This window comes from Haematobia irritans, chromosome 2, assembly GCF_050003625.1.
Source record: "Haematobia irritans isolate KBUSLIRL chromosome 2, ASM5000362v1, whole genome shotgun sequence".
NCBI classification, from domain to species: domain Eukaryota; kingdom Metazoa; phylum Arthropoda; class Insecta; order Diptera; family Muscidae; genus Haematobia; species Haematobia irritans.
Window position 1 is genome coordinate 224906041 of NC_134398.1, and position 22237 is coordinate 224928277.

The following is a 22237-nucleotide window of genomic DNA, read 5'->3' on the forward strand; positions in this document are numbered from 1 at the left end:
ATGTACTCATGTAGCAAGTACACGTGTACTCTGCATTTACAAATGGAATTGTGCAGACCTCTACTAGAAACTTTAAATGTATATTCGGTAAGCCTACCATTTGAACCGATCTACTTGAGGGTGTATCTGTTATCAAATCTCCAAAAAAATGGTTCTCTGAACTAGTTTCTGAGATACATAAATTTTAATGTGGCCACTTCTATTTCTTCACTAACAAAATGCGGTGTTTAATAAAAAGAGCGTAATGGAGAATACTTTTTGCCAAAAAAAAAACTGCAAAAACACCAGAATTGCTTCGGCGCATGAAGTCCTTAATTCAACAAAGTCTATGCAGTAGTGACCATTAAATTGATAAAAATTGATAAAAAGATTAAATTGATAAATAAATGGATTTTCAAATTCACATTACATCCGCATTGTCTTTACTTCACTGTTTTTTTAGTTAAGAATTGTGCCAAATATTGTTTACTCGACAATTTGTTCATATTAAAAAAAATTCTATTAATTGAAAAAATATTGGCGATACACATAATTTTTTTCTCATAGAATAAAATTGTCTATTTGAATTGGTAAAAGTTCATGTAACATATAGAATAATCATCGTATTTGTTTTACTTTAATATAATTCTCCGAAATCACAATTATCTCGAAACAATTCAAGCTAAATATTTGACATAATGATATTACAGACCTAACGCCTAGGACAGGTAATAATTAATTTGTTTCTGATTTGTAAACATTAACAACTGTAAGCATAACTAATGCCCATAGCCTTTTATATACATACGAGCGTTTCCAGGAAACAAGTTATCCACCAATTTATTGTTCATCAAGTTTCAAGGACTGACTTCCAATTTCCCACTGTCAATATTTAATGAGAAGGACTACACGAGCATAAGAATTTAATTGATATTAACAAAGCAATTAAGTCTTTGCAAATTACACTCAATCACATTTCGTAGGAAAGCAAATATGGATCATATAATAATGCCCTCCAAAAGGCAGAAAAAGTAATCAAGCAACTAAGAACACTTTCACTATCATACTCTGTGGTCAAGAGAGATTTATAATTGAATATAAAAAAAATAATAGATCTTGAAAAACAGGAATGAATATGGCTCCATAATAAATGGATGTGATGGTGAGTTATGAACATTCTCAGTTATGAATGGAAAAATTAAATTATAAAATTGCAAGCAATTCAGCTAACAGCATTTATTATGGTTCTTAACTAAATTAAGAATATTCATTTTTGGTGGAGATAAAAGAGGTTTTTTCTTAATACCATCCTAGTTTGTAGGTAATGTAATTAAACCTTGAACTATTACAAATTGGTTTGTAATAGGTTTTTGTAGATAGTAATTTAAAAGCTCTGCAAAAGGATACCTCTCAATATTATGGAATTTTATAGCGGCACAAGTTCATACAAAAAATTTTTTTTCAGATTCAATCACAAAATTAATTGTTCCAGTCAATTTTTTAATTGAAATGTCTTCAATCTCAAAAATGATTGTATCAATCACAGTTTTAATTGAGCATCAAAAAATATTTGATTAAAAAATAAATTGATTTCATTAGCAAATTTCAATAAATTTTGCAATTAAAGTTTTAATTGATGTTGATTGCAAAACTCAATTATTTAATTAAAACGACACTATTTTTAATTGCTATACTACACACAAAAAAAATTTCTGATTCAATCACGAAATTAATTGATCCAATTAATTTCTTAATTGAAATGTCTTCAATCACAGAAATTATAGTATCAATTAAAAAATTATTTGACAGTCAACTAAAAAATTAATTGATACTATTAATTTGTGTGATTGATTTTTATTTCAATTAAAAAAATTGTTGATTCAATTAAATTTTTAATTGAATATTTTTGAAAACTCAATTAAGATTTTAATTGAAAAAATTTTCCTGAAAATTTTTTCTGTGTATCTTTCAATCACTTTCTATTACTATTTCTAATCCTTTTAAGTTTGTTTCAAATTACATAGTTTCAAAAAAAAAATTGTAATTAAGAATAAAAAAAAATCCCATAATTTTTTAACTGTCCTACTCTTCCGAGTTTGATTAAAAAGTTAATTGTACCTATTAACTTGTTAAATGAAAATTTAAAAAGTTTCAATCATTGACTTAATGTTTCTAGTTTGATTATAAGGTTAATAGTATCAATTAATTTTTTAATTGAAAAAGTTTTCAACTTCAATCAACTTTTTAATTGGGAATATTTTGGTCACATTTTTTTCTGTGTTCATGACCTAAAACTCGAAAATATAGAAACATTTATATTTAGAATTTCCAGTACGATGGAAACAAATCTTTGACCCAACGCTCTCTCCCCCTCTCTATCTTAACATTTACAGGACCCTTTGTTTCGCTATCTTAGTATTAAGATTGTAAACAGTTGCAATCAAACTAATTTTTATCAACACTTGAATTGCTCCCCAATCCACCAAGTAGAATTTTACATCAGAGCTGGCACAGTAGGATAACATTATCCATTGACGCTAAATAACGTCAATGGACCTAAGAAACCTTCCACATGCCATTGGTTTAGTAAAAATAACTAACTGAATCAACTGGTGGCAATATACACCATTGGTAATGTATATACCAATGTTGGTGATGATTGAAATTGCCAATATGTTTTACAATCCTCACATCTGGACTGTGAAAGTTCGATATGGGAATGTGTGGTGGGGGAGGGGCGGCTAGATCTACTTCTACTCATATCCTTGTATCCTATAAATACTGAAAGATAAACTTGGCTATTTATTCTGAGTACTTAGCCTAAAGGCACCACAGGGAGAATAATGACAGTATGAATTTCAGGATGGCCAACAGTAACTGGGTAGCAATATCCAGAGATGCTGTGATGTGATGAAAAGCCACAGGATGTTATAATAAATGTGGTTATATGTATTTTAAGAACACAAACACACACATCCACATACACACACACACTTTATAATCATTTGACATACAAACAAACACTTTTAGGTTGTATAAAAAATATCCAGTATCGAATATCTTTCTAATTGAAAGAAAATGTATTTTAAATGAAAATTCTAGAATATCATCTACACTGTAGTATGTGAACCACAAAAACCAAAATTTTCTATACGAAAAACATTTTCGATGTGTTCATCTTAATGTTATTTTATGGTCAATAAATTTAATATGCGATTACACTCCCACACATAGTCATTGTATTTGGATACTCCTTTGTTGATGTGATGGTCCAATGTCAGTGCACTCTAAGCTGAATGCTTCCAATGTTATTGTCATCGCCTACACAGGAACATCTAATTCTTCATTGTACTTTTAGCTTAGATTTTCCGTTGAATTCCAGCGAAATTATTTACCTCACACTATTTGAACTTATTGGAATTTCAATGTAAATAACCTGCATCAAAGGGCAACAAGTTCATTGTTTATTATTTTTGAATATCAATTATAAATTAAAATATATTGGAATTTGTGAAAGACCATTTAATAGGGATAACGTGGGTGAAATAATAAAAGACCCAATTTTTGTGGCAGAATATTAATCGATTTACACCAATTATTTAATGTTTATTTAAAATATTTTTTAAGGTAATTAATTTCAGTGAAAAATGTTTTATTAACGAGCAAAGGAAGTAGTCATATATCATAAATGGAAAAATACAAATGGTCACAATATACCCTCATAGATTATAAATTTTATATAGATTATGCATCGATTATAAACGCGGTTTGTCAGTTGGGAAGATGCAGAAAAAGCGAAGCAAATTAGAGCACGTTTTGAAAGGTATTTTGTGGTATCAGAGCAGAGCCATCTATTGGTTGGTAGTTGTTTTCTTTTAATGATTATGTCTTTGGTGTTCGTTGGGTGTTACAACTATTCTCCACTAGAGGCACTTCATAGATTTTATGTTTTCATATTGGTATATCTGTCAAACTAAACATTTTAATTTTTATTTCATTTATTCGTACATATTCAAACCACACAAGTAATTACACTTTCATAATAGGTGTTATTACAAAACCTGTTTAAAGAAATCTCTATTGAAGGCCTCTAAATAGATGCACGCAAAGAAAAAAAGTTTGGAAAACGTGTACCGTGTTAGAGTTTTTTGAATTGCTTCGAAAATTTTAAACTTTTATCACCAAAAAAATTCGTTTGTTACAAAATTTTTATTTTTTCAATAAAAAAAAGATTTTTTTGAAACAACAACACAGTCCATTTCGTTTATATCAAACACTATTCTTTTCTGACTTTAGGTCTTTAATAAGACACATTTTAAGGCCGGTACTATGTTCATTCTTGCGAAAAATTTTATGGAAACCATTATTTCGCACATAGAAAGCGGCGTTTTTTTAGGTAGCTTGGAGCGCTTTTTTACAGGGAGCGATATTGGATTAAGTTGGTGGTTGTTGCTTGTTTTTACAAAATAACATTTTATTTTTCCTTGGGCAATTGATCTGCTATTCCTTTGGTCCTTTGTATAGTTTCGGAACAAAAATATGGTCCGTGTTTGATTTATAAACCCGCACAAATAGTTTTTAATAAATAAATTATTTCTTAATTCACATTGCAAATGGCGCCGTGCTATAAACGTCAGTTTTTCAACACGAAAAAACAAAGTATCACAAATGGAAAAAATTTCGCAAATTTTTCGCATCTTTTGATTTTGTATGGAGTTTCAACGCGAAAACCGAACAGAGTACCGGCCTTTACAGTTCAAAATTTAATATACTTCAATGTAATGTTGAACATTTTTTCGGAATCTTCCAAACATATCTGGAACATATGTAAAAAAAAAACTTTGGTCGAAGCAGGGATCGAACCCACGACCCTTGACATGCAAGTCGGACGTAGCAACCACTGCTCCACGGTGCCAAACTAAATGTTTGTTTCTGTTAAATAAACTTTGTTTATTCGGTTCGTGGGCGCCGCAAGCTATGCTATATAAATATAACTTATATGGATATTTATCTATCGATGACCATAGCAGGTACATAGCTCAGTGGATAGTGTGTTGGCTTATAAAGTGAATGGTCCGCGGTTCGATTCTCCGTCCAGGCGAAAGGTAAAAAAAATTTTAAAAATTTATAAAATCGTATAATTTCTTCTATTTACATTGGTGGTACTACAGGAAAAGGTGTTAAGAACTAAAAGACCTCGTGGATGTGAGAAAGATGTGAGGGAAAATGCAATTAGCAAGAAAATAAATTTTTTTTTGAGTTTGTCTTTATGAAATTGTTTTTAGATCCTGGAAAAGAATAAACGTTTATCACAAAAAGTATATACTTTTCTTCCAAATACACTGCCTTACAACGAAAAGCAAATGAGAAACGAACTTTGTTTGTCTAAAATTTCGTTTGGGAGGAAAGAATTATTTTTTTGCGTGTAGATGGTCACTTTATCGTGAATTTTATTTTCTTCAACGGTGAGGCGAATTTTTGGTTGAGTGGATATGTCAACAAGCAAAATTTCCGTATTAGGAGCAATGATAATCCACCCGCCGCTCAAGAATTACCAATGCTTCCCGATATATTTACTGTTCGGTACTGTCTATGGGCTGGTGGAATCATCGGTCCTTATTTCTGACAATGACAACGCGTTACCGTGAATGGAAATCGATGCAGAATCACGATCAATGAATTTTTGTTGCCAAAACTTCAAGATATCGGTGTAAACAAAATGTGGTTTCAACAGGATCGGGCGAAACAATGGACTTATTGAAAGAACATTTCAATGACAACATTATTTCGAGAAATGGACGGGTGAATTGGTCTCCGCGTTCGTGCGATTTGGCGCCAATCGATTTTTTTTTTTTTTTGACACCTGAAGTCATTGGTTTCCGTGGCATCGTTTGACGTTTGGATACCAATATTCACAGTGTCATTGATGAAATACGCTCTCAAATGCTTGTAGGTGGTCGAAAATTGGCATGTGAAACCTCCAGAATGACCTTTGTGCAAAATAGTCGTCGTGGTCATACGCTCGAAATTATATTTAAATGTTAAATGACAAGAAATTACATATCTACCAAAATAATATGTTTTTGCCCATTTCATAATTTGGCATGTGATTTATTTAAATTTCAGCAAGCTCTTTAGAAAACACCCTTTACATTTAAATTCTTCAAACTTTCTTTATTATTAGACATCATCCTTTTTACAATATTAATTATAAATACTTATTCCATTTCTAGTGAAACGATCTAATGATGCTCAATCGTCATCCAGTAAAAATTCCCCCGATGCTGGTGTAAATAAAAAATCCAGCCCTGAAATTGTCCCCGCCTCTTATACAGCTCCACCAAGGCCAAAGCCAAGTTTCAATTTACCACAACAGCAGCAACAACAACAACAACGTCAGGACTCTCAGGCGGAGGCCAATCAAAATATGGGTTTGGAGAAAAATAATGATTTCATCAATTCGGCCATAGCAGCTGGACTAGTGGAGGCTGCCGCTGTAGCTGCAAATCAACGTGAATTAGAGCAATTGCGAAAACAACATCAATATTATGCCGATGATGCGGCATTCGATGATGAACAGCAAGAGTCCGCGATTAACAAGAGGGGCATTAGCAATCAACAACAATATGGTTATACCAATTTGGCACCACCAGAGAATACTTATGAAAATTCCGCATATATGGCCCCACCACCTGCCAACTCCAGATACCCTTATCCATATGGAACCTATGAAACAATGCCACCCAAGGAAGTGCCACAATCGATTTGGAGTGACGATTTGGATACACCAAATGTTGTCTATTCGGATATCGATGAGTATGGCATGCCAGTGTCAAAAGGTAATTTCAAACTATAGTTTGATGTGTATGCATCATCTGTGTTGTCCTCGTCCTAGTTACATATGCGAAAAAAAAATTAAAGTCTGTCAACTACTTGTACTTCCATATCCATTTTCAGTTCCCTCGTCGTATCACAACAAAGCTTATGATAATTTACAGACTCTTTTGAATTCGGAAAGTTATATGGACTCTTTGCCATTGCCTTACCAGAATGGACGATATTATAACAATGGTGGTAATGTTGGAGTTGTGGAAACTGATCGCAATAAACGAGCGTACAAGGTTTTCAATCAGTTGGCTAATAAATTCCCAGATATGAGGTAAGTTTATTTGAATGTTTATCGTCTTTGATATTTTGTTATCGGCCCTCTTTATAATCTATATACATATGTATATTTTTTTATGTTATTGATCCATTTTAATTGGTAATTTTTTTTTATGAATATTCGTTTTACACGTAATTATTATCTTTATTACTGAAAGTTTTTATAATCTTCAGCTTTTGGATAGCGATTAGGACACAATTTCAATAAAATTTTACAAACTCTAGCCTCCATATTCATAAAAGTTAACGTAAACTTCAAGCCTACTATTACCATACAAATTTCTTCTATAAACTGTCAGTAAATGATTATGAATATGGGCATTAGCTATTGGATTGACGCCGTTAGACTTTAATCGTTGCGACTTAATCTTAACTGAAAAAATTTTAGCTGTTAGCTTTTTAACTGACGCGTAAATGTATTGGCATACCAATATAGTTTGCTCATTATACCCTAAACCACATAGTGGTCAGGGTATAATAAGTTTGATCGGCCAAAAAATGTGCCTACCAGAAATATTGATTTTAGACCCCATAAAATATATACCGAACGACTCAGAATCACCTCCTGAGTCGATCTAGCGCTTGGAGTCCGTCCGTCCGTCCGTCTGTCCATGTATTTGTTGTTCACAGGATTCCGGTCGCAATTATTAACCGATTTTGATGAAATTTGGTACAGGGAGCTTTTTGGGCACAAGGACGAACGCTATTGAATTTGGAAATCGGATCAAATTTAGATATAGCTCCCATATATATGTATCGCCCGATTTCGACAAATAGGGTTACTTTGCGCGTTTTTTCAAACGGGTCGTCACCAAATTTGCCAAAAGGTAATCTTTTCCATCGCCCTTCAAGTCTGCAAAAATTTATCCAAATCGGTTCAGATTTAGATATAGCTCTCATATATATGTATCGCCCGATTTTCCCAAATTTGTCCACAAAACCTTTATTTATCAACCGATCTTATTTATTAACCGATTTGGCTAAATGTAGTCTTCTATAGCACTAACTATATGTGCAAAAAATCGTCGAAATCGGTTCAGATTTAGATATAGCTCCCATATATATGTATAGCCCGATTTTGAAAAATTCGCCCGTATAACCTTATGTTTGACCATACAGGCCTCATTTCGTAACTGATCTTACTCAAATCTTGCTCAAGGTAACCTTTTGTGGTATTAATCAAACCCGCAAAATATTATGTAAATTGGTTCAGATTTAGATATAGCTTCCATATATATGCATCGCTCGATTTTCCCAAATTTGGCCATAGTACTCTTATTTATTAACCAATGTTACTCAAATTTAACGAAAAATATAGTAGGGAAAATTGTTTGGAAATGTATGGGAAAGTAGGGAACTTTTTTTGTCCTTGTAGGGTAAACCGAACATTTTCCCTGCACGGAAGAAAATGACTGTTTTTCATATGTTTGGCTATAAACATTATATGTTTGGAACACAAATTTTTAAACACAATATTTTTGAGTGCAAGCATATAATGTTCATAAACTAGCATAACATGTTTGGGACATATATGTTAATATCTTAGAACATATTATGTTTGGGACATAAAATGTTTGTAAATATAATATGCTTGAATGCAAACATATATTAATTTAGAAATAGCCTATAAACATATATGTGTTTAGTAGCTTGGAGCGCTATTTAACCTGGAGCGATATTGAATTAAGTTGGTGGTTGTTGCTTGTTATTACAAAATTAACATTTTATTTTTTTATTTTTCCTTGGGCAATTGATCAGCTACTTCTTTGATCCTTACAAACTGTGTGGTCCGCTGTTCGAATCCCCGTCCAGCAAAAGGTAAAATTAAAATAAAATCACACAATTGAATAATTTCTTCTACAATGTTTGTATTACAGAAAAAGGTGCTAAGAACTAAAAAATCTCGTGGAAGTGAGAAAGATGTGGGGGAATATACAATTGGGCAGAAACAAAATTTTGAGCATTCAGGTCGAAAACCTATGTTGTTAGCACCTATATTACCTGTTTATTTTCATAATTCATTATGATTGTAAATATATAAATAAATAAATAAAATTTTGACCACAATATTGTTTGGGAGAATTTTTTTAAGCATATAATATTTTTGGGTGCAAAATGCTTCCAAACATATTATATGTTCACAAAATAACATATTGTTTTTTGGAAGACAACATTATTGAATTTTGATGCAAAAATACAAAATGTTTGGAACTTAGACTACCCAAATATATATTGTTTAGACCAATATGCTTTCAAACATATTATATATTGGAAGAGATCAAACATATAAATGTTTGGGCAATACCCAAAAATAAAGGGTGATTTGTTAAGAGCTTGATAACTTTTTTTTAAAAAAAAACGCATAAAATTTGCAAAATCTCATCGGTTCTTTATTTGAAACGTTAGATTGGTCCATGACATTTACTTTTTGAAGATAATTTCATTTAAATGTTGACCGCGGCTGCGTCTTAGGTGGTCCATTCGGAAAGTCCAATTTTGGGCAACTTTTTCGAGCATTTCGGCCGGAATAGCCCGAATTTCTTCGGAAATGTTGTCTTCCAAAGCTGGAATAGTTGCTGGCTTATTTCTGTAGACTTTAGACTTGACGTAGCCCCACAAAAAATAGTCTAAAGGCGTCAAATCGCATGATCTTGGTGGCCAACTTACCGGTCCATTTCTTGAGATGAATTGTTCTCCGAAGTTTTCCCTCAAAATGGCCATAGAATCGCGAGCTGTGTGGCATGTAGCGCCATCTTGTTGAAACCACATCTCAACCAAGTTCAGTTCTTCCATTTTTGGCAACAAAAAGTTTGTTAGCATCGAACGATAGCGATCGCCATTCACCGTAACGTTGCGTCCAACAGCATCTTTGAAAAAATACGGTCCAATGATTCCACCAGCGTACAAACCACACCAAACAGTGCATTTTTCGGGATGCATGGGCAGTTCTTGAACGGCTTCTGGTTGCTCTTCACTCCAAATGCGGCAATTTTGCTTATTTACGTAGCCATTCAACCAGAAATGAGCCTCATCGCTGAACAAAATTTGTCGATAAAAAAGCGGATTTTCTGCCAACTTTTCTAGGGCCCATTCACTGAAAATTCGACGTTGTGGCAGATCGTTCGGCTATTCATGATGAAATGTCAAAGCATACTGAGCATCTTTCTCTTTGACACCATGTCTGAAATCCCACGTGATCTGTCAAATACTAATGCATGAAAATCCTAACCTCAAAAGAATCACCCTTTATATATGCTTGAAGCAAAATATGTTTGGGAGTATATGTTACAGAAGCGATTTTTTGTGAGCGTGTGGCAACATTGACTATGAGCTATAGCAAAGATAATTGAGTATAACAAGATTAAGCATTGTGCTCTTATAAAGAGAAAACAATTGTCAAGTTGTAGAGGGCTATGAGAAAAAAATTGTTTTATTTGTCAATTTTTTCCAAAGCAGCTCTGCCCAGGAATAAATTTAAACGGCAATATTCACATAAAACCATAATGAATATTCGCTTTAATATACACATACGTTTTATTTTAATTTTCTACAATCGTTTTGGTATTGCTTTTGTGGGATTTTATTCAGAAATTTATGAAAAACACAAATGTTATGATATTTTCCGACGCAAACGGCAGTACATTTGAGAGACACGTCGACGCAAACTTTATGATATTTTGTTGGCAGAGTCCTCTGGTGCTTCAGTTTTGCTATGACAAGACTGCAACTTCTTCTCAATTATCTTTGGCTATAGTCAGATTGACACAAAGCACCCATAGACATGTACCCCTTAATTTTCTTAAATATGCAACTGCGGTTTATCTCCCAGACCTATATGTTACCCCACAAATGCTTATGATTACTAATTCTGTAATTGTGGTTTAGGGTATGATATAGTCGGCCCCGCCCGACTTTTTACTTTACTTACTTGTTTTAATTTATGTATAAACATGAATTATATTAAATTAAAACTAAATATATTTCACAAACATATTTAAAGGTAAAATTAAAAAATACAAAACATAAACATAATACAAAGGTGTCTTTACGGGAACATACCGCATAGCATGTACATCTGCATGATATAGTGGTACCTGAAAATAAAGAATATAATTTACAAAATAATGCAAAATGTATACCATATTATTAGTGTATTTACTAAAAAAATTCCGCAATATATCCAAACACGTTTTTATTAAATTGTTTTGTAATGCTCTGCAAAAAACTTCTTACTACGAAACCAACAGAAAACTAACTACATTATGAGTTTCTGAAAATTCTAAAGTATTGAGATGAGCTTTGTTGCTTTTTTGTTCTTCAAAATAACGGATAATTATCTCACGGAGCTGTACAAATTGTCCAGCAAATAAGAGAATTCTCCTGCGTCTATTTTACAGGCAACCAGTTATTCGATTATACCATAGATTACTTATCTCCTCTTAAATAACCAGTCAACCTTGTAGTTGTTTATATATGTTAAATAGCGAAAATGCGACAATGGCTTCTTGCCGAACAAGCGGGCCTTGTACGGTTTGGGGTAAATGTATTGGTTAGCTAACCTTGCTCTAACGGTGTTTCGTGAAAATATGCGTTAGTATTAAAGTTCAAATCTAGAAATTATGAGTTAAAAAAATAAAATATCTGCACTCAAAAATCGAACCTACTACAGCACCAAAGCCAATTTATGTTTATTTTAGTTCATGAAAATTTTCCACAAAATTCTTAAGAATTTACTAAAATTTATAAATTTTAATACAAATATGAACTTCGAAATGTTTTCAATTTCTAACTCAATTTTTTTTTCCTTCAAATACGATTTTGTTTTCGACAATTGAAAAAAATATGTCTTATATATTTTCCTGAATTTTTCGAAAAATATTTAATTATTGCCTTCTGTTTTCTTTTTGTAAATTCAAGCTCGAGGTCAAAGTTTTATTTTTATTTTCTGTTTTATTTTTTATAATTCGATATTTCGATCTGCTACGGTAGCAGCAACAGAAATGAGAGGACAACACCAGTGACATACACACAAAAAATTTTCACGAAAATTTTTCCAATTAAAATTTTAGTTGAGTTTTAAAAAATATTCAATTAAAAATTTAATTGATTCAACAAAATTTTTAATTGAAACAAAAATCAATCACAAAAATAATAGTATCAATTAATTTTTTAATTGGATCAATTAACATTTTAATTGACCTTCAATTAATTTTTTTAATTGATACTATCATTTCTGTGATTGAAGACATTTCAATTAAAAATTAATTGGATCAATTAATTTCGTGATTGAATCAGAATTTTTTTTTTTGTTTGTAGGTTTTAATTTTATTTATTTATTTTATTCCCGTCGATGATTTCCGAAGGAGATCGAAATATCGAATTATAAAAAAATATAACAGAAAATAAAAATAAAACTTTGACCTCGAGCTTGAATTTTCAAAAAGAAAACAGAAGGTAATAAACAAAACGGTCAATACTTAATTATTTTTATAATGTAGTATGTTTAACATTTTTCTTAAATTAACCTACATTTCTTTCCTGATGGATTCACTTTTTATTTAGACAATTAAAAAATAATAATCATGTCTTATAAATTTTCCTGAATTTGTCGAAAAATATTTAAATATTTTTGTAATTTAGCATAGTTAAAAATTTCTTAATTTTTAAATATAACAAAGAAAAGAATAAAATAAATTATAAGATTAAGATAATATAGAAACGTCATCTAAATCGATGACTTTAATATATCGAAGTAATTTATGGAAAGTGATAACAAAGTAATCGATGTCGTTTCGGAAAATAAATTATATTTTTGCTTGTATTTATAATATTATCGATTAATAACACTGAAAAAAAATATTTATTAATTTATTCATCAAAGTAATATAAAAAGCCGAAACAGGCCAAATAAAACTATATTACATCTCTTAATACCGAAAAAAAACGTTTGCATATGGCTAGAGAAAAATATAAAATTATTCACTCTACTTAGGATATACTACTGAATTTGGCAAAGCTTAAGGCAAATTCATAATAAATATTGTCGTGAGGCCAAAGATTTCATGTCCTTAAATCGGAATCCTAATTTTGCTTAGCATCGAAGACGCATTTCTCTGCTATAAAGTTTTTCCTCGTCCAAAAATCGATAAACTTTTCAATGAAGTCATTTTGTCCCCATAGTTAAGTAATTCGACTTAAAATTGGGTATCCTAAAATGAAAGAAAATTATGTTTGACCAAGATAATCTTGGCTTTAATAATTCTAAAAAATCCTTCAAAATTAATGAAATTGTCTTCATATTTATTGTCTTTTTGATCTTGCCTACAAAGCAAAAATAGGATTTTCAACACTTTATTTTAAAGAATTTTTTACTTAAAACAAAGCATAATTTCTACTTGTGGTCGAGTTCAAATTTGGAAATTTAAGTTGTCGTTAACATGATCTTAAAGGACTCTGATAGCACATGAAGAAAAACGCTGAAAACACATAAAATGAACTTTGGCAACACTGTGTGGAATATTATTAAGTTGCGCCAATTCCGCTGAAATAAAGCATACCCGTTTCCAAAGATTTTGTCTTTAGACGAATGATTCTGTTATAGATTACGAGCCAAAGAAGCGGAGTATTAAAGTAAAGACAACATTTTCACAATTTAAGTTTTGCAAAACTTAAATTGTGAAAATGTTGTCTTTACTTTAATACTCCGCTTCTTTGGCTCGTAATCTATAACAGAATCATTCGTCTAAAGACAAAATCTTTGGAAACGGGTATGCTTTATTTCAGCGGAATTGGCGCAACTTAATAATATTCCACACAGTGTTGCCAGTATTTTTCCAAAATTTCGTCTCCAAAAATACCCAATAAATGTTTGACAAGTTTTTATGAAGACCTAGTTTAGATTCAAAGGCCGGTAGGTCCCCAAAAATGTGTCTTTACTTTGAAGAATCCGTATCTTTGGCTCGGAATCAAAACCAAAATCCTTAAGGGAAGATCAAAATATTTTAATTCAAGTAAACTTCTTTTGTTATCGAAATCGATAGAAAAAAGTAATCGATATTTTTAAACATCTTTTTGAGTGTAGACGTTATCGTAATCGATATTTTTAATGAAGAGTTTACATATTTTTATAAAATATTTCCAATTTTCCTTGCTTTATTTGTTTCAGATTAAAACGTGACACTAAACTAACACCTGCTGATATGTTGGCCCTAGTCGCTTTAGTTGAGGCTGGTGAGAGAGCTCGCAAAGATACCGATGCTGATGCTGGTTACATGTATCCCCCTGAAAGTTATGTGCCCAAGTCATATGCATTGAACAATAATTATAATACTGGATCATACGATTATCCTTCGCTGGGTCAAGTTGATGATAGTTTGGATTACAATAATGGACCATGGCTGGAACCTCAATCGATGGTCGATTACTATGGTGTACCCATGAATATGGAACCTATGGCAAAATATGATGCTCGCATGCCACAAAATGAAAATAAATTTAATGAACGTAAGTAGAAAAAGTCATTATTAAAAGTTACTAAGAAATACATACATGATAAAACTACTAAAGGTACTACATCATAGTCAGCTGGTCACAGCTGAGTACATCCAACTGTCAAAACCATGTTTTTTTACTATTGGTTACATTTTACATTCCACAGGTTATTATTGTCAAAAACATGTATGGTTACTATTGGTTACATAGGTAACTATTGGTTATTATTAGTAACTAACATTACTAATAATATTTTTTTATTATTTTAAATTTGTAAACAAAACTGACATCTGGATGTTCTCGAATTTTGTTGTTTTTATTGTATTTATTGTAATACTGCAACTACCTAGGAATTATTTGACCATGAATACACATACACAAATGTTCGCCTACCGAAACACATTGCGACTTTATACGGATTTTCAATACAATAGAAATTAAGCTAAATCTATTCCTAGAAACAATTTAATAAATTTTACCTTTTATATACATATTTTCAGGTATTTTCAACAACAAACATTACATGGTGGCCAAGAAGAAACGTTCCATTGCTAAGCCCATAACACCATATAAACAAAATAAATTGTATTAAAGAAAATTTAAGTGAAAAGTGAAAAAAGAAAAATTAATGCATCATAAAAATTTAATTAAATCAAATTATCAAAATTAAAAACTTAACAATCAGTGTGTAAGATATTGATCACACTATATTATATAGACATACATAAATCGTAACATTCCACCATCAGTGCATATATTATAAATAATGCCCCCAGAAAGTTTATTTTGTTTGTTGTTTTTTTTCTGTTTTTTAGTGTAATAAAAAAAATAATTCACTCTTTCAAAAAAAAAAAACAAAATAAAGAAAACATTTTGTGTCAAATTCGAAAGGAAATAATCAGTAAAACATGTGCAATTGATATAAAATACAAATGCATTTATATCAATTATTTATTAATATACCAAAAAAGAAAGAAAAACATAAGAAATCTTGTACCAAAACAGTCTGAATAAATATTTTATTGAAATTAAAAATAAACTCTAAGTTAACTAATGAAAGTATGCACCCATACACATACGTAAAAATGAAAATATCACATTACACAAACACCACCTAAAGACATTCCTACCCACTATTTTACGAAGAATATGTATATAATTTTACAAAGTATGCGAATTAAAAACTACAGCTATCATTTTCATTTGGGTGTTATTGAAAAAAAAAAAACAAATTCTCCGGGATTGCGATTGAAAATTAATGGCAACTCTTAATGGGAGTACTATAGATGAGGTATTGTAATCAGCTGATAGCCGGAAAGTACATGGAATTTTTAAAGGTACAAAGTAGGGCTGTCATTCGGGATCGAGTTTTATAAATCCCGAGATTTGGGATTTCACAATATAGGATTTTGCGAGATTTTCTTCGGGATCCCAAAAATTCCGGGATTCAAAATAAAAAATCCCGGAATACGGGATTAATCCCGTACCGAAAATCCCGGGATTTCGAGACGGGATTTATCCCGGGTGACAGCCCTTGTACCAACATTTCAACATTCACGAAAATACTCCACACCATGGCTGAACAAGAAGGTTAAATCATGGGCTCAATGATTACAATTTTTTGCTTTCGACAAAACTTTTTTAATATGTCAAGATCATATGTTTATGGTGGTCGCAGCTCTCCAACTCACGCATTCATAGCTGGAGAATTGTTCGAAGATGGCTTTATTATCTTGATAACATATTCCAGTCCCAAAATACCACACACATCAGTTTTTAAACTGCATCATGAACTGTTTTTGTTAATAGCCATTTGACTGACTTCCACTCCTAACTTTGGCGGGTATTATAGTATTATTTGTCTCATATCGGCGTTCCTCGGATGAATTATCCACTTCACAATCACTCATAGGTAACGTAATTAAATTTGAACCTTCACTTTTCTCTGGATTTGAATTATTTTTTTCAGGACAATAGAAAAAATAAATAATTGCCAATAATTTACCAATGCCATACGATTCTTTTATCAGCTGATTTTGACTTCTTAAAATTGTAAACAACATATTGAAATTTTTGTTTTTGTAATCGTGATTCAACCTCTTTATTCAGCCATGCTCCACACTAACCCCCATATTCATAAAAGTTAACGTACACTTTAAACCTACTATTACCATACAAATTCATTCGATAAACTATCAGTAAATTATTATGAATATGGGTATAAATAATTAAGGTATAATATTTGATTACTACTAGAAGCAGAGTACCCAGAGCGATCATATGAAGTATGTTGCGAGAATAAAACTGAATGGAGAACTACTGCATTCTATATGTCATACATACATATCTTTGATTAGTAACAATGTAATGGTTTGCTTCGCATATAACAGAGAAATTCTCCACATGAAGTGAATAAAATTCATGTAGTACTCTTTCTCTAGTACTTACATTTTTATATGTTCCTTTTTTCGGAATAAGTACTATGCGCTCTGAGAAAAAGAGAGTATATGTACTGTATTCGAAAGCGAATTTCATACATGCAATGAAATGTTATTCGATGTATCCCTCTAATCGAGACGTAAAAGTCTCTGAAACAGCAGCGTGTCATGTTAGCCTACTATTAGTAGTTCATCACAAAACAAAGTTGACATGAAAGTTAAAATTGTTGACATATAGAGAATCATTCTAATTTTATCAAGATCATAACGATCAAGTGTCAGCGATTAATATGAAATGTTGCAGAATTTCTTAAATATATCGTAAACGTCAGAAAAGCCCATTTAAGCTTTTCGATACACAAAAAAACTAGAGCTTATATTATTAAAAACCTTACATTTGCTAAGTCGATAAACGCTCCCAATCTCCAGTAGCACATTATTTCAATGCACAACCGCGACAACCCCAACATCCCTTAAACGATTATCGATTACTACTACAACTAAAAATGGGACTTACGTTTTTCCAATTTCAAGTTTTCCAATTTCTAACTAGAATGCTTGAAGTCCTTCTATATACACACACACAAATACAAAACCACAGAGATGCCATATACACATAAATGAATGCATTATAATTAACATATTATAAATTAAAATAGGTGTGCCCTCTAGAGCAGCTACCTTTTTCTAGACAAAAAAAAACATAAACAAATAATTAAAAAAAAAACAAAATAAATTATGTATATCCCATATTTGGCATTTATTTAAAATTACATTTAAACAAAATATAAAAACTACTAATTCCTATTGAAAATCAACTAGAGAGACGAAAAATTGTTGTATTGTAAATTATTCAATAAATTATATATACATACATATAAAATATAGATATTTACAAAATCTGCAAATAAACTTTTATGAAAATAAATACAATTTACAATATATGTATTATGATAACTAAACGAAATTGGAAAGAAATTAAGTGGCTCATCACATTGTATTTTAGCGAAAAGTATAAAAAATACAAAAATATTTCAAGAGAAAATTATAGTAACAATAATTATTTAACAAAACAAAATCGTTTATTTAAATAAAACCAAAATGACTGTTTTTCGGAATTTATAAAATAAATATATATATAAATAAAATACACATCCATTCTTATAATCATCATATTGATATCAATCATATTGTAAATTATAGCAGAATCATATATCAAAATAAATCAAAATAACATATTAAATACGAGTATATATTGCAAAACAAAAAGAATTCAAAGCCAATCAACACAAGTTCCAGATATTTATCCTCATGACCATGGCTTACGCTATTGTCATGTTTGGAAACAAAAACAATAAATGTAAAATATCCTGTATTTCTTATTTTATTTCAGTATTATATCTTTTGTAATATTATTTAAAATTATGTACATACACATCAATAATTTACGTTATTATTTCAGAAACATTTTTATGGAGTTACTAGTAGAGAATAAAAATGCACGTGGCAAAACAAAATCAGTGCATGGCAATGGGGATATGAAAAAGTTGTATTCAGTGGCAACACTATACCATTTAACTTTTTTCACCAAAACACTAAATTAAAAGTGCAAAACTATATATATATATATATATATGAATACGAATCAAGTCTTGTCAAATTATGGATGGAATGTATTGATTGCAAAACTTTTAACATTTCTAAATTAAATAAAAATGTATTCGTGAAAATAAGCTGGTTTTTAACTTGAAAACCGAATATAATACTTACCTTAAGAAAAAAAGAGTATTTTTTCAGTAATGAATTTTAGTTTTCTTACAAGGAATATATTTAAATCCAATAGTTGATGTGGATTTATTTAACCACAAATATAGTTCTACTTTTTATTATTTTTCACAGTAACTTTATTACAGTTGTATAGAAACGTGTAATTTGTTATTATTTTATGATTTATTTGAAGATAAAATAATTGACGGGTTACAACGCAACAACAATTGAACATCAATGGCAACAATAAGTACAGTAGATTCAAAATGCGAAACGTTGAAAATTTCCGTCGTGCATTTTTGGTTTTCCAAAGTAAGCAAGAATTTGTATACCGACATTCGCTATAGTTATGTTTACACGCTTAGTTCGGTACAAGTACACTTAACACAATAGAGAATAGAATATGGGAAATTAGTTCTGAGACCATTGTTCACAAATGGAATTAAAAAAATGGCAATAAAATATTACTTTAGGGGTCAATAGACCCGAATATGTGACAAGAATAGTAACCATACACAGAAAAAAAGTCGGTTGTAAAACTGATGCTAAAATGAACTAATATTTATTGCAAAAATTTTATCTTGTTTTATTTTATTTTTAAAATTTGTCGTACACTTCTCAAAAATAGTGAGAATGCACTAAAGCGTGGTTGAAATGGAAATTATCTGGCGCATAAGATTTTTTCTTTTCGAGAAAGATGAATTTCGTAAATGGTAAAAATCTAAAAATGTCGGAAATTTTTCGTTAATTTAATTAATCTCAAAATTTGGAATGCAATTTAGTTCAATTTTCGCACGGGATTGTTCATTTTCCCATAATGTAGTTTACTTTTGTTTTTCTGTGTAGTCACTTGAGTGCTTTATTTACTCCTAAAAATGTTTTTTAGGACAACAGAACATTTTGTTTCTAATAAAGAAAGCTAGTTTGTAGTGCGTAAATTTCAATGAATGGTATAAATTTGTATCATAACGATTTGCCTAATTATACCATATGTTGCCCATTATTTCCGGAACTACTAAAAGTTTTGTATTACAATCAGTTGACCATAACTGACTGTTGAAAATTATATCGGATATACGAGTCAATACTTGCACAATGATTTTGTACACGCAGAGAAGCAATATGATTACCTCAAGCCAGATTCAGGAGCATAATGTTTTTTTTTTGGGCGGCGAACATGGAACATTTTTGTCGCAAAAATGCTATTTTCTTGCCAAATATAAAGATGCTTTCATAACCCATTACCGCCCTCTGTCCTCATATGAGGACAACTTTTTAAAGTCAAACAAGTCTATGAGCTATCCGTTATGACAGCTATATACTGCATCTGACCTATAAACAAGGACACTTGGCATTTGATAAACAAGTGCCATATTAGTGCGTAACTTTCGTATAATACTTTCAATAGTTTTATGTGTACCAAGTGATCTAAAATCTATATTAATCTATATTCTTCGCATATAATATCTCGATTGTGTGTAGATAAATTTGTTAAGTTTATTGTAATAAAAGGTTTAAAATTATACTACCAGGTAACGGAGATTTTTGGAGAATTTCATACATACATCCTTTTTTCTGTTTTTTATTTCAATCTTTTTATTTAGTCGTTACTTAGTTATTAGAAACCCATATAATCAATTTTTGTCCGCCAGTTTCATTTTGGGCGTTAATGGGTGATATCAAATGGATTTCTGAGACATTAACAGGGTGCGACAAACATGTTAACTGCCCAAAAAAATTGTTCTCTTCAAACATGTGTGAGGTGATCAAATTCCACCTCTGTGTGCAATAGAAACAGAGCCTTCGGTAGTTGTATCATGGCAAATGTGCTATATTTTTTATTGAGTGTGTTTAAATGTTTAAAGAACACAGTATTCAGGCAACAATTTAGAATTACATTATAATAACCCTTTATACAAAGAAATAAGTAAGCTCGGGCATTATAAAAAGTACATAATGGCAACTCCTTTCTATGTTTGTATGTTTCGGTCAAAAATATAAGATTTATGTTTATTTGTAATTACTTAAAAATATCAGTTTATGTAATATATGAATAAAACAATTTGTCCATTTTACTTACAATTTTACTTGTATTTACGTATGTATTTTTTTAATATTTTATTTTCAATAAAAACAAGCTACAAACCAAAAGTGTGTTTTAATTGGGTATTGTTACAAATTATGACAAATTTTTGATAGAATAATCGGAAATAATATTAGCTGTTAGAGTATTACCAGGGAGCCACCGTGGTGCAATGGTTAGCATGTCCGCCTTGCATACACAAGGTCGTGGGTTCGATTCCTGCTTCGACCGAACACCAAAAAGTTTTTCAGCGGTGGATTATCCCACCTCAGTAATGCTGGTGACATTTCTGAGGGTTTCAAAGCTTCTCTAAGTGGTTTCACTGCAATGTGGAACGCCGTTCGGACTCGGCTATAAAAAGGAGGTCTCTTGTCATTGAGCTTAACATGGAATCGGGCAGCACTCAGTGATAAGAGAGAAGTTCACCAATGTGGTATCACAATGGACTGAATAGTCTAAGTGAGCCTGATACATCGGACTGCCACCTAACATAACCTAACCTAACCTAGAGTATTACCAGCAGAATCGCTCAGCCGATATTAGACGCCTCCAATTATTTTTGGCCAAAAATAATTGGCTCACATAGCCGCCACTTAATCAAAATTTTCGGTGGCTGGCAAAATTTAAATGCCAACCACCGCTGACAAAAAAGAATCGTCTTCATTCTTTAATTACCATCGGTTTACACGATTTTGTTATCATATTACCTTACAAATTTAACCCTGGAAAGTCATCCTTATTTTTATACCCACCTCCATTGTCATTCCGTTTGTAACACATCGAAATATCGTAGGAAATCGATATATGAAGTATATATATTATTGATCAGGGAGAAATTCTAAGACGATATAACCATGTCCATCTGTCTGTTTTAATCACGCTACAGCTTTCAATAATGGCGTTTACCGTCCTGCAATTTGGCACAGATTAGTTTTATGTTTGCAGCCAGTTCAAATTCGAATATGGTAGGGTTTCCATATGGTTAATTTTCAAAAGAGAACTTTCGCTTTAAAAAAAGAGAACATTTCAACTAAAAAAGAGTTTACAATAAAAAATTCTTTATTAAATAATTAATTATTATTGATGTTAAAATTAAAATAATAATAGTTTCTAATGATAGAAACAACGAAATAAATACATATATAATAAAACAATAAAAAACAAAAAGAATCCCATTTTCTTAAAAAATAAACAAAATAAATTCAAAAATACGCTGTCAAAAATAAAACACACATGTTCCTATGATCTCGCCCACAATTGACGACGACAACGTATTGGCGTATTTACGTCGTACGTTCAATTACATCTATTTCTA

General features: G+C 31.0%; 1 protein-coding gene across 2 annotated transcripts in view; it reads left to right on the forward strand.

Moving 5' to 3' along the window:
• The window catches only part of LOC142227205 (uncharacterized), a 53982-nt gene extending 32992 nt beyond the window's left edge, over nucleotides 1-20990 (forward strand). The window contains exons 2-5 of one of the 2 annotated variants that reach the window (XM_075297616.1): nucleotides 6213-6818; nucleotides 6901-7138; nucleotides 14309-14646; nucleotides 15135-20990. In XM_075297616.1, coding sequence (XP_075153731.1) covers nucleotides 6213-6818; nucleotides 6901-7138; nucleotides 14309-14646; nucleotides 15135-15226 — 1274 coding nt within the window. In that variant the 3' untranslated portion in view covers nucleotides 15227-20990. The remainder of the gene's footprint in view (nucleotides 1-6212; nucleotides 6819-6900; nucleotides 7139-14308; nucleotides 14647-15134) is intronic. The other variant, XM_075297617.1, reaches the window with a different exon arrangement.
• The last annotated feature ends 1247 nt before the right edge of the window (nucleotides 20991-22237 follow it).